At 60.2% G+C, this 12,950-nt stretch overlaps 1 protein-coding gene across 3 annotated transcripts in view; it reads right to left on the reverse strand.

Moving 5' to 3' along the window:
* Positions 1-12,950, reverse strand: part of TRAPPC10 (trafficking protein particle complex subunit 10) — a 48,055-nt gene that overhangs the window by 8,401 nt on the left and 26,704 nt on the right. For all 3 annotated transcript variants that reach the window (XM_004594086.2, XM_058661562.1, XM_058661563.1), the window contains 10 exons: positions 11,620-11,731; positions 9,829-10,076; positions 9,196-9,342; positions 8,736-8,850; positions 7,858-7,934; positions 7,203-7,294; positions 5,204-5,344; positions 4,857-4,969; positions 2,279-2,793; positions 1,703-1,844 (listed from right to left, as the gene is read on the reverse strand). In XM_004594086.2, the coding sequence (XP_004594143.2) occupies positions 1,703-1,844; positions 2,279-2,793; positions 4,857-4,969; positions 5,204-5,344; positions 7,203-7,294; positions 7,858-7,934; positions 8,736-8,850; positions 9,196-9,342; positions 9,829-10,076; positions 11,620-11,731 (1,702 nt within the window). The remainder of the gene's footprint in view (positions 1-1,702; positions 1,845-2,278; positions 2,794-4,856; positions 4,970-5,203; positions 5,345-7,202; positions 7,295-7,857; positions 7,935-8,735; positions 8,851-9,195; positions 9,343-9,828; positions 10,077-11,619; positions 11,732-12,950) is intronic.

The raw sequence follows: 12,950 nt of genomic DNA on the forward strand, positions 1-12,950 counted from the left end.
GGGAGGAGAGAGGACTGTCGGGAAGAGGACTGTGAGGAGGAGAGGACTGTGAGGAGGAGAGAGGACTGTGAGGAAGAGGAGAGAGGACTGTGAGGAAGAGGAGAGAGGACTGTGAGGAGGAGAGAGGACTGTGGGGAGGAGAGAGGACTGTGAGGAGGAGAGAGGACTGTGAGGAGGAGAGAGGACTGTGGGGAGGAGAGAGGACTGTGAGGAGGAGAGAGGACTGTGAGGAGGAGAGAGGACTGTGAGGAGGAGAGAGGACTGTGAGGAAGAGGAGAGAGGACTGTGAGGAGGAGAGAGGACTGTGAGGAAGAGGAGAGAGGACTGTGAGGAGGAGAGAGGACTGTGAGGAAGAGGAGAGAGGACTGTGGGGAAGAGGAGAGAGGACTGTGAGGAAGAGGAGAGAGGACTGTGAGGAGGAGAGAGGACTGTGAGGAAGAGGACTGTGAGGAAGAGGAGAGAGGACTGTGAGGAAGAGGAGAGAGGACTGTGAGGAGGAGAGAGGACTGTGAGGAGGAGAGAGGACTGTGAGGAAGAGGAGAGAGGACTGTGAGGAAGAGGAGAGAGGACTGTGAGGAGGAGAGAGGACTGTGAGGAAGAGGACTGTGAGGAAGAGGAGAGAGGACTGTGAGGAAGAGGAGAGAGGACTGTGAGGAGGAGAGAGGACTGTGAGGAGGAGAGAGGACTGTGAGGAAGAGGAGAGAGGACTGTGAGGAAGAGGAGAGAGGACTGTGAGGAGGAGAGAGGACTGTGAAGAGGAGAGAGGACTGTGGGGAGGAGAGAGGGCTGTGAGGAGGAGAGAGGACTGTGAGGAGGAGAGAGGACTGTGAGGAAGAGGAGAGAGGACTGTGAGGAAGAGGAGAGAGGACTGTGAGGAGGAGAGAGGACTGTGAGGAAGAGGACTGTGAGGAAGAGGAGAGAGGACTGTGAGGAAGAGGAGAGAGGACTGTGAGGAGGAGAGAGGACTGTGAGGAGGAGAGAGGACTGTGAGGAAGAGGAGAGAGGACTGTGAGGAAGAGGAGAGAGGACTGTGAGGAAGAGGAGAGAGGACTGTGGGGAGCAGATAGGATTGGGGCAGGTGAGTGTCAGATGGGAGGACTGTGGACACTCGCACGGCTGCCGCTCTCAGGTTTTCTCTATCCCTTCCCATCTGGGACTCAGCGCGGAATTACGCCACCAGCTGGCAGTGAACAGTCATTGGCATGGGCACAGGTGGGAGGGACCCTGGCCTGGGAGTGGGCAGTCAGCTCCCAGAGAGACCTCCAGGGTCTGCCTCTATGCCCATCATCTCGGGGCTCCTGTTGGTGGTCTAGGAGATGACTTCCTCCAGAGAACAGTTAACAAGGAACTCAATGAAGAAAGCAGTTCCTGCTCCTTCTCAGGTGGAAGCCAGGCGCCAACACTCGCGGTGCCTGCCCTCACCCTGAGCTCTGGCCTCTCAGTGAGTGTGTAAGCAAACAGGCGGCCCTCACGCTCACAGGCCCCAGCTGACGCAGGGCACCAAGCCTCGGCCTGATCCCACCCTAGGCCTGGCTTGCGCCGGACAGCAGTGCACGCACCCTGACCTCGCACTTGGCAATGACTGCTGCTGGCACAAGCACAGAGCCTTGGGAGGCAAGCTGCCCGGTGCTCCCCGCTCCACCAGCCCACTCGCCAGCCAGAGTCTCCCCCGCCCAAGGGCACGCCCTGCCCACCTACTCACCAGCCAGCGGCTCCACGTGCAGCTGGGGCTCCTGGGAGTACACGTCATACTGCACAGGGGGGTGGATGTGCGGGAGCGCAAAGCACACGCGGCCTACCACGGCCCACAGCTGCCGCAGCGTGTAGGTTCCTGGCTCCTTGGCCTAGGACCAGAACGGACCCTGTGTTAGGATGGCGACCACCAAGGCCCCTCCTGGGCAGCTCCTCGGCAGTTCCCAGTGTGTGTCTTCCTGGGGCCCAGGCTCACAGCTGCAGAGGCAGCCAGCAGGCGTCTGTCTGGGCTGTCCCGGAGAGGGCACACCAAGACGTGCACTGCCTGGGGCCCAGCACGGCCACCACCCACTCAGTAATGCCACTCAATAACGCCACTCAGCAATGCCACTCAGTAATGCCACTCAGCCACGCAGGAGGTCAGAGCCAACACACAGCAAACAGAAACGCATCCTCACACCTAGTGGGCAAGGCTAACTAACTCCAACCGCGGCGGCCCTGTGAGCCTCACCAGCAGGTGCTGCTGCCTGGACCACACACAGCAAGGCCTGCTCCATCCCCCCGCGCCCCAGCTCCCTGCACACACCTGAGTCTGGAAGGTGACCCTGTTGGCCCCCGGCTCCAGCGTCACGTGGTGGCAGCGCAGCATGTGTGGCCCGTCCTCCAGGCTCAGGCCCGTGGGCGTGTCCAGAGACACGCCGCTCTCCTGCCTCCTCAGCAGCAGGTGGATGTTCCTACAGATGATGCCCGTGGTGCTCAAGGCGTTGTCGGAAGGGCTCCTCTCAAACACCTCGTGCAGCTCCAGCGCGGGCAGGCTGGGCTGCGAGGCGGGCAGGGTCGTGGGCTCGGCAGGGAAGCTGATGAGCCCGTTGGACGTCTTGTGCTTGGTGAGCCACTCGGCCGTCTTCCGGTAGTTGTTCTTCTCGATGCTGAAGTGGACACTGACCGCGAGCTGCTCCACGTGGACAGGCACAGGCATCTGACTGCACAGGGTCATCTCCACGGACAGGACACCACCCACGTGCACCACGGCATTAGCAGGGTCAAAGTGCAGATCTCTGAGTTGTGCAAAGGAATGCATGGGCAGCACTACCCTGTGACCTGCAGACGCACAGGGTCAGGTGTCAGTCCCCGGCAGAGGGCCGGCCGCAGGCGCACAGCCCGTGTGCTGGCAAGAGTCGACCGGCCCACAGCCTGCCGCCTCCATCCGGCAGGAGCAGAAGAGACACAAACACTGCCAGCGACAAAGCTCTTGAACCGGCCTGGGCAGCAGGAGGAGGAACCCGAGCCAGCTGAGTCCTCAGTGTCCACACAGACTTGGAAACCACTCAGGTTCCAGAGATGTTCCCACAGAAGCCCAGCACCTGGCCACCCCAGTACAGAAACACCTACTTGTGCCTGGGCCAGTCGGACTGGCAAGGAGCCCAAGCCAGACCTGTGGCCAAGTGGCCGGGCAGGTGGGCACTGAGGGAGCTGGGGGCCCATGGCACATGTCCCGCTCTCCACGGCCACCTCCTTCCCACAGGCAGCAGGCCTGACCATGGACATTCAGCAAGGTCAGGGTGCACCCAGACCACAGTCCTGAGGCCACCAGACCACAGGGGGGCAGCAGTGGCACCTGCAGCTCAGCAGTGACGTCCAGGGAGGCTGATGAAAGGCACAACGGCTTGCTCAATGGGAATCCGCTCACCACGCATGTGCCATGAGGACACCCCTCCAGCTGCCGCCCTCAGGGCTAAACCCGTAAACACAGCCATCGGGAATGCTGGCTTGTAAGCCGCTAGCACCTGCCACACACTGAACCCTGCACCCTCCCAGCCACATTCAGCAGGGAACATGCCTGGGCCCCGTGGCGTGGCCTAGTGGCTAAAGTCCTCGCCTTGAACGTGTCGGGATCCCATATGGGCACCGGTTCTAATCCTGGCAGTTCCACTTCCCATCCAGCTCCCTGCTTGTGCCCTGGGAAAGCAGTCGAGGACGGCCCAAAGCTTTGGGACCCTGCACCTGCATGGGAGACCTGGAGAAAGTTCCTGGTTCCTGGCTCCTGGCTCCAGGCTCCAGATCAGCACAGCACCGGCTGTCGCACTCACTTGGGAGTGAATCATTGGACGGAAGATCTTCCTCTCTATCTCTCCTCCTCTCTGTATATCTGACTTTGCAATAAAAATAAAATAAATCTTAAAAAAAAAAAGCAAAGAAAAAGAAGGGGACATGCCTGAGATGCAGGTGGCGCGGGGAAATCACCTGTCCCTCCCCCAGGAGTGCACAGCAGAAGGCTGCCCCTCCAGCCAGGAAATGGCTGCAACTGCCCAGCCCCCAGGATGGCAGGCAATGCTGTCTGTCCCCCACTGGGCACCTGGCATCCTCTGCCCCCAGTACCCTGCCAGGATGTAGAGCCAGAACTCCAGCTGGGGAGGTGCTCTCGTGCAGGAACGCCCAGGAGGGTTCTTGGGGCTCAACAAGGCCTGACGTGCTGGCGCACAACATAGCATGGGTGAGCCAGGAGGAATCCCATTGGAGCCTTGGCCCTGGAGACCACGGGCAGCTCCCCCGCACCCGGGTCTTCCCCGCACCCCTGGTGTCAGGGCCTCGGGCGGGGCGGCTCTCACCCACCGTGCTGAGAGCCACTGCATCAGACACACTCGGGACAGGCCGTCACAGGCTGTGTGGCGGCAAATGCCTGCACGTTTTCTGAAGTCAACAACTCAAGCAAGAAGATAAAGAAATGGCGCGCGGGGTGAGAACTGACCCTCCATCAAAAGCCTGAGGCACCTGGGAAAGCGTGAACGTGGACTGCCCAGCTGGCAGGGCCCTCGCCACCCCTCCCACGTGCTCAGGACGCTGTCCTGGCTTTCAAACCTTGTTTATTTGAAGCAGACAGACTGACCTCCCACCACTGGCTCACTCCCAGTGCCCACAACAGCCAGGACCCAGATCCCAGGAAAGTGACAGGAACCAAACACTTGTACCATGACCTGTTGTCCTGAGGGCGGGCATCAACAGGAACAAGAGCCACCACTGCTCCAGCGGCACCTGGAGCCACCATGTCTGGCACCTGCCCATCCTTACTGTCCAAGACACATTCTGGCCTAGTTCACAGTCAGGATCACAGGGCATTCTGGAATCTCCGACACAGCACTGGGGAACTCCCACACTCACCGTACCTGGGCTGTCTGGCGGCTGCTGGGCAAAACTCAGGATCTCCTGGCAAAAGTGTTCCCGCTCCTCCTGAGTCAAGTGGCCGTCGCTGGCCAGGAGGCTGCTGGACTGAAGGTAGCTGCAGGGCAGTTAAGGGGCAGAGGAGAGAGGAGCAGGGCCCAGCGCAGGCTGGCTGGGGGACAGCGGCAGGGTCTGGGCTGGCCAGGGGGCAGCAGCACTGTCTCCCCAGGCCCTCAGGGTCAGCACAGGGGTGCCGCCAGAATCCCCCAATATTGGGCACTTATGCTACAATGACAGCAGGACAGGAGGGGCAGCTCTCCTGCCTCGTGCCACCGCCACGCCCGAAGGATACTTCTCAACCTGCCCCAGGTGCTTCTGGCACTCAGCCAGCTGCTTCCTCGTGTGCGTGACCGGCAGAGCCCAGCCCTCAGCCAGGTAATTTTTCAGAGCTCCTTGGAGATATGGCTCGGCTTTCTGCGGGGACTTCTTCCTCCTGCAAAGTCAACAGACAGGAGGTCTCGTGAGGGGTCACAGCATTGAGCGAGGGCAGACACTTCCTCCCACACCTCATGGCCCACTCTCAGCATGACAACGCATGCCTGACACCCCTCCCCACACACATCCAACGGCACCACGCAGGGCCCACGGACGCTGACAGCAGCACTCGGGAGGAGGGCAGGGACGGCCCTCAGAGCCGACAGGCAGAGGCCCAGGCTGAGCAGGGCAGCACCTGTCCTCAGGGCCCAAGCAGGCATGTGGCCGCCCCACCCTGGGAGTGGACAGCCATGGGAGGGCCAAGGCTGGGGCCAGGGCTGCCCATTCTTTCCAGGCACCCCTACCAACTGTCTTCATTGCCCCACACGCGAAGCCACGAGAAAGCATGTCAACTGTAAATTAAATCATCCTAAGCCTGGTAACTCAGACCTACAGCCACACTTTTTTCTAGACACAGTCTTCTGGCAGTCCTAACTTTTCAAAGGGCCTGGGATGTCACTCCGATTCCTCTGGGAGCCACCGGGAGCCTGCGGAGGGGATGGGCATCCCCAGTGGTGACTCGGGGCCTCTCCAGATGTGGTCAGCCAAGTACTCCCTCCCCCCAGAATCTAGTCCAGGACTGCTGGCACCAGCCACGGCCCCGCTCCCACTGCTCACTGGTGCCGCAGACAGAGCACCATGGGACCCCTTCCAGCCAAGCCACAGCAGCCACCTAACTACACTGTAAGTACAGATTTTCAAGATCTCAAATCCCCACCCTCCCCACCCCCGACCCAGCCCCAGCAGCTGCGGGGAGCACCGAGGCAGCCAGTCTGTAGCAAGCTGGCCTGGCCCAGGACATGCAGCCAGTCAGCAGACGCTGCCCCGTCCGGCCTCATCTCGTACAAGGTACTGTAAAAGGTGGTGGAACAGAGACAGAAGCTACTACTAGTACAAAGGATTCTGGTAGCCATACATGGGAAGGGTCTTCAAAAAGTTCATGCAAAAGGCACAGAAAAAAAATTATGGGAGGGTTCCAGAACTTCTCAAAGAGAAACGGGCCTTGCAGCCTGGTGCTCTCCCTGGTACCCGGGATTCCTTCTATCGAACACACCAGAAGCATGCTACATTTCCCCTGGGTCAGCCCCAAAGCTGGAGCCAGAGCAGGTGCTTGCCTGGATGCTGACGGCAACCTCACGACCTCACGACCTCACTGCCCTGGAAGGTTGCAATGCAATCCACAGGTGCCTAAAACAACCAGAAGCTGCTTTGCAACCAAATGTCCAACTCAGCGCCACTGGGATACAGACATGGGTACTCTGTCACCACTCATGGATCAGTCATCCTTCATGTAGACAACTGAACAAGCAGGACCGCTACTAAGCGTAACTCCCCAGGAAACACTAAAACCCAGAGCCAGTCAGGAGCTCACAGATTCGCTGTTTCTCAACCCACATTTTACTGAATTCCATACTTCAGTTTCGGTATGTGATACAAATGAAATGCTTAGACTTCTAAGAAAAGGGGCCTATGGCAGTAGCCTGGTGGCTAAATCCTCCCGTTGCATAAGCTGTGTGGGTTCGTGTCCCGGCTGCTCCACTTCCCATCCAGCTCCCTGCTTGTGGCCTGGGAAAGCAACTGAGGACAGTCCACAGCCTTGGAACCCTGCACCCACACTGGAGAGTCAGAGGAAGCCCCTGGTTCCTGGCTTTGGATCAGCTCAGATCTGGCTGTTGCGGCCATTTGGGGAGTGGGCCAACAGATGGAGAATCTTTCTGTCTATCCTTCTCTCTGTGGATATGTCTTTCCAAAAAAAAAAAAAAAAGTGGATCTTTAAAAAAGAGAGAGAAATCTAAGAAAAGATCAAGGAAAATTACATGTAAAACTCAGCCAGGTCTTTCCCAACCAGCTTGGCAGAGCGGATCCTCCCAATGCTCGTGTACATCTCAATGGTGGCGTGGGACAGGTCCTGGGCGAGACAAGAACAGGCGGTCACACGTTCCCTTCGCTTACCCAGCTGACTGTTCACCCCATGGCTGGGGCTGGCCGGAGCGGGAAGCCGGGAAGCCGAGCCAGCTCCTTCCCATGGGCGGTCGGACACAAGCCCCTGAGCAACCTCCTACTTGAGCAGGTCCTCCTGAGCAGGAAGCCAGGAGCCAAAGCTGGGACCCTACCCCGGGATCCAGGACCCAGCGGCGGGCATCTTAGTGGACACCTTAACTGCTAAGGCCAAAGGCCCATCCTCCCATAACTAGGTTAACTCTTGTCATAATCAAGTCTAATACAATGCCAAAAACTCCTTAACCTCACTTACAAATTCTACTCCATTGATGGGAACATCCTGGGTCCCCAGGGACACTTTCCTGCCTGATTAGCCCCCTGGATAACAGAGGAATAACAATGCACACCCTGGGGCGGGTAAGCCAAGAGCCCACGCAGGCCCCACGCAGCCCACAGGACCTGAGGGAGAGCGAGGGAGAGCAGCCCAGCAGCTGTCCCGCCCTCCCCGAGGCACACCTGTTGGATACTTACTAAATAGTGCTTCTCAAACGCCTCCACGGAAGACAGGGCTTCTCTGAGCTTCTTGTAGGGACTCTGAGCTGCATTGGCTTACACAGAGAAACAGGACGTGTGGCTGGAGGCGTGCACTCATCGAGACCCCGAGGGTGGCCCAGGCACTTGTGCACACCCACACACAGGCTGTCAGATGTGGCAACACTGCTCACTGCATTCTCCAGCCCACTCCCTCCCCGGGTGGGCCAGCCCTCACGGAGGCCTATCAGATCACCCCCGCCCGGGTGGGCCAGCCCTCACGAGGGCCTGTCGCATCACCCCCTCCCCGGTGGGCAACCCTCACAAGGTGCCTTGTCTAACCCTCACTGGGTACCTGTCTGACACCAAAATTTGAGTAATTTGCATTATAAACACGGCAGCAAACTGAACCACCTCCCCAAATCTGCAATGCCCCTGAGGAGCTGGGAGGAGCCCCTCACAAGAGCGGCATCCTGCGGGCTCCCCCTCTCTGCACACAATTGCTCCTTCAAAAGGGCGATAAGGCCCAGGGGTACACAACCAACCCCAAACACCTGCTGCTCTGTTAGCAGTACAGGGACCTGGGATTCTGGGAAGACGCAGACCCCGCAGCAGCGCACGGGCTGCGAATTCGCCATCAGCGCCCAGGAGCCTGGCACAACCAAGGACCCATCTTGTAAACATTCTCACAATTTTCCCAACTATCTCTAAATGTGTCGTCATGCTGTTAGGAGGTGAAGTATCCTACAGATAAACAGAGACTAACAACAAGCAGTTTCCCACACAGTGAGCACATCCTCAGACTAAGCTGAACGTGCCGCAGCTCAAGGACCCGTCCCCCACGGCCAGCGAGCCACATCCCGGGGACCCGGAAGTACCCGTTTCAGGCCGCTCCGCTCCCAGGCCTGCCAGCAGATCCACTGTCCTGTTGAGGTCTTCTGAATTCGGGCCCTTTTCTGACACGAGTCCACACAGATAGCCCAAGGATTTGAGCTGTTGAGATAAGCCCACTATAAAACCCTGTAATTGGCCAGCAGAGAACTGATGAATCGAATATAAAACCCACCAGCAGCTCAATTCTAGAAATTGAGCTTTCCTGCCAGATGACCCCCATGTGGGTGTGAGAGCTCACACCAGTGGGCGGTGCCACAGCCCAGGTCCGCCCCCAGTGAGCCCTGCGTGCCTGCTCACCCACCTACGTTCTCTCAGCAGCCAGGGCAGCCACTGCAGCTCCACCTCCGTGGGCCCCGGCTGTCCTTTTAAGCCCTGGCCACCAGTCGCAGGGGCAGGAGCCACGACCCCCACGCCCGGGACTGGCAGGCACATAGGGGCAGGTACCTTCTCCGTGGCGTAGCTCCACAGCCCCACCATGTGGGCAATGTTGGAGTCCACCTGCGCCCGGTCGCAGCAGCCTTCTATCCTCTGCAGCACCTCCAGACAGCTCAGGAACACCCAGCAGTCGAGCGCGCCGGGCGGCACGGAGACCTGGGGGCGCGGGCGGCATGTGAGCACAGCTCCGTGGGCTCAGCCACTGCCATGGCTTTCCGCCTCTCCAGTATCCCCAGTGGGACACGGCTGCGCAGACCAGCAAGGAACGGGCTTCTCACCCTCAAGCAACAAGCAGTGCCTACCTGTGCTGTGTACGTGGGGGAAGGAGGGTGTGTGTGCGTGTGTGTGTGTGTGTAGTGTCGGTGCTGTGCCATGTAGACTCTGTGTGTGTGTGTGTGTGTGTGTGGAGTGTTTGTGTGGGAGGCCAGGCGCCCAAACACGAGGCAGTAGATGGGGGAGCCCCTCTCATACCCCACAGGTACACACAATCACGTAATTTTGGGCACCATCTGCACACGCATGAGCAAGACCGTGCCCCTGCAGAGAGCTCCGGCCCTGCGGGGCCGCAAGGTGAGCATCCTTGCCGGGCCTGGCACAGTCCACGAAGACTCACTGCGGCTCCGGGGCCGGGCAGGGGCTCACCTCGAGCAGCCGCAGCTCCTGCACGCAGCTGTGCAGCAGCTCCAGGGCACGCTGGGCCACCTCCCAGGGCCTCTGCAGGAAGAGCAGCAGCGTGCACTGGCGCGAGAACAGGTAGCTGCGCAGGTCGAGCAGCGTGGCCTCCCGCCTCTGCACCAGCTCCCGCTTCTCCATGTCGATGGGCCTGCGCAGGACCAGGCCGCTCCAGCTCCTCACAGGCTGGCAGAAGTAGGCCAGCCAGTTGGCCCCATCTAGACGGACACATGGGCAAGAGGCGGGCCTCAGGGCTGGTGACCTCCGCTGACTGGCGTGGTGCCCTCCAGCGCACCCACTCAGCCCAGGCACCTAAAGGCCAAGGGGTGGCCCTAGCGGCAAGGTTTGTGTCCCACCACGTCCAGAGGTCCAGGGGCAGGATAGTCGAGGGAGACACACGGGTCGCTGGGCAGGGACCCCTGTGGCTCTGCCAGCCTAGGGCAGGCCTTGCACAGCTGGGAGACCCATCACTCCCTGTGGGCTGCATACAGCCTGCAAGCTGACAGCACGGCTGGTCTGCCTCAGCTTGCTTGAACTCCAGAGCTGCCCTAACTTGCTCCCAGCCCCAGGGAATGCCTGGGGACAGCCCAGCAGGGACAGGGCAGCAGGCGGGCAGAGGGCACGTTCTTGCTTGTCAGAAATGGCTCATGGCTCTCTGGGTAAACTATACAACCTAAGACCCAACTCGGATTTGCAGACACACAGGAAGCGACAACAATCTGGTCTTCTCTCCCACACACAGGCGGCCGGGCACACCTGTCCGAAGTTTGCACACAGCCCCTTGCACCCTCCCACTCAGGGTTCCTGAGGCACACAGGCTGGTGGCCACTAGCGCCCTCCACGTCCCCAGCCCCCATTTATTCTGCTGGGTCTTATTCACACCATGCTAAGGCCTGGGTGTCAATGTCACCTGCTCAAGGAGGCCACGCATGTCCAGGGTGCCCCCAGTACCTGGGACCTGCCCTCAACCTCGTCTTCCCCTGCGCAGGCGCCCCAGGAAGGAAGCAGCTCCAGTTCTGCTGCTCATGCACGAACAGTGCCGGCACCTGACACCCCCACCGTCAGCGCACAGTGACAAAAGCACCGTGCAGCTGCAAGCGTGGTCCAGACTGATCCTGGAATTTCAAGCTGTCCCATATTTATGTTAAAACCGACAAAAATAAGGAAATTGGGTGAATTTCAAAAAGTACAGTATTTGGGTCAGTACTGCAGCACAGCAGGAAAAGCCAATTGCCTGTGACACCAGCATCCCATGTGGGTGCCGGCTCGTGTCCCAACTGCTCCTGGGAAAGCAGTCGAGGACGGCCCAAGGCCTTGGGACCCTGCACCTGCGTGGGAGACCCAGAGGAGGCTCCTGGCTTTAGATCAGCTCAGCTCTGGCCATTTAGGGCCTTTGAGGAATAAGCCAGCAGATGGAAAATCTTTCTCTGTTTCTCCTTCCTTCTCGCTATAGCTCTTTCAAGTAAAATAAGCAAATTTTGAAAAACACATCCCTGTGCAATGCAGAACCCTGTGCGCTGCCGTGGTGCAGCACAGCCGGCACTGCCTACCCAGGGGACTGTCGGGGACTGCAGGGGACACACCTCAGTCAGCCTACAGGTGCCTCACTGTGCCACGACCCCTCAGGACCTGACCCCATTTCCACGCTGAAAGGGAAGGCACAGGGCACTGCAGTGACACCATGGGTGGCCACGGCAACGGGCCTCCCCCGGAGCTGGGCTGGCAGCAGCAGCAGCGGGCCTCCTGGGCACCCCTACTCACCGCCAGCACCGAAGTTGACGACATACTGCGAGAAGAGTGCATCCAGCTCGTCATACTGCACCAGGGCGTCTTCGAACTGCTGCAGCATCTCGAAGACAAACGCCAGCTCCTCCTGCTCCCAAAGCAAGCGTGGAGTCCCGTCAGCTCACCGTCCTGGCTGTCTCTCCAACCACAGTCGCGCCATGTTCAGTGCGGCCACACCACCATATAACCTCTCTCTGGGTCACCCCATCTCTCCCGAAACAATGCCGCATCCCACAAGTCCCAGCTCCAGGCCCCAGGACTCTTGGGGTGCCTCAGCATCTCAACACCCCCAGTGGCACACACGTGAACCCACAGTCTGTTCACAAACCAGAACTATGTGCAGGCCTGCAGAAGTGCTGAACCCAAAGCTGCCCTGGAACCTGCCACCACTGCCAGTCCATGCACATCTCCTACCAGAGACTGCTAAAACCAGAGACCCATCACGGGCTCCACGTGAGGAAGGGGCCCCGTGTGAGGGGCGTGGGCTCCGTGTGAGGGACATGAGCTCCATGCAGGTATGCGACTTCTGTGTGAGGGACACAGGTTCTGTGCAAGGTTCTGAACACACTGTTACGGCTCCCGCGCCCAGCCAGACGGCCCTGCCCCTCTGTAGGCCAAGTGCATGTTCGACCTCTCCTGGCAGCAGTGCTGGCGAGGCTGCTGGTGGACGCCCCCATCCCCCGTGGGGCTTCATTCAGCAGTCATGTGACTGCCCTTCACCCAGCATCGCTACCTGGGCCCTCACTGCACTGTCTACAGACCAGGGCCAGGAGGGGCTGCATGTCCACTGGGGCCTCTGGCCGTCCCCTCAGGGCCAGGAGGGGCTGCCTGTCTACTGGGGCCTCTGGCCGTCCCCTCAGGGCCAGGAGGGGCTGCCTGTCTACTGGGGCCTCTGGCCACCCCCTCAGGGCCTGGAGGGGCTGCCTGTCCACTGGGGCCTCTGGTCGTCCCCTCAGGGCCAGGAGGGGCTGCCTGTCCACTGGGGCCTCTGGTCGTCCCCTCAGGGCCAGGAGGGGCTGCCTGTCCACTGGGGCCTCTGGCCACCCCCTCAGGGCCTGGAGGGGCTGCCTGTCCACTGGGGCCTCTGGTCGTCCCCTCAGGGCCAGGAGGGGCTGCCTGTCCACTGGGGCCTCTGGCCACCCCCTCAGGGCCTGGAGGGGCTGCCTGTCCACTGGGGCCTCTGGCCACCCCCTCAGGGCCAGGAGGGGCTGCCTGTCCACTGGGGCCTCTGGCCACCCCTCAGGGCCAGCAGGGGCTGCCTGTCCACTGGGGCCTCTGGCCACCCCCTCCTGGCCAGGAGGGGCTGC

The sequence above is a fragment of the Ochotona princeps genome, chromosome 3, assembly GCF_030435755.1.
Source record: "Ochotona princeps isolate mOchPri1 chromosome 3, mOchPri1.hap1, whole genome shotgun sequence".
Classification (NCBI taxonomy): domain Eukaryota; kingdom Metazoa; phylum Chordata; class Mammalia; order Lagomorpha; family Ochotonidae; genus Ochotona; species Ochotona princeps.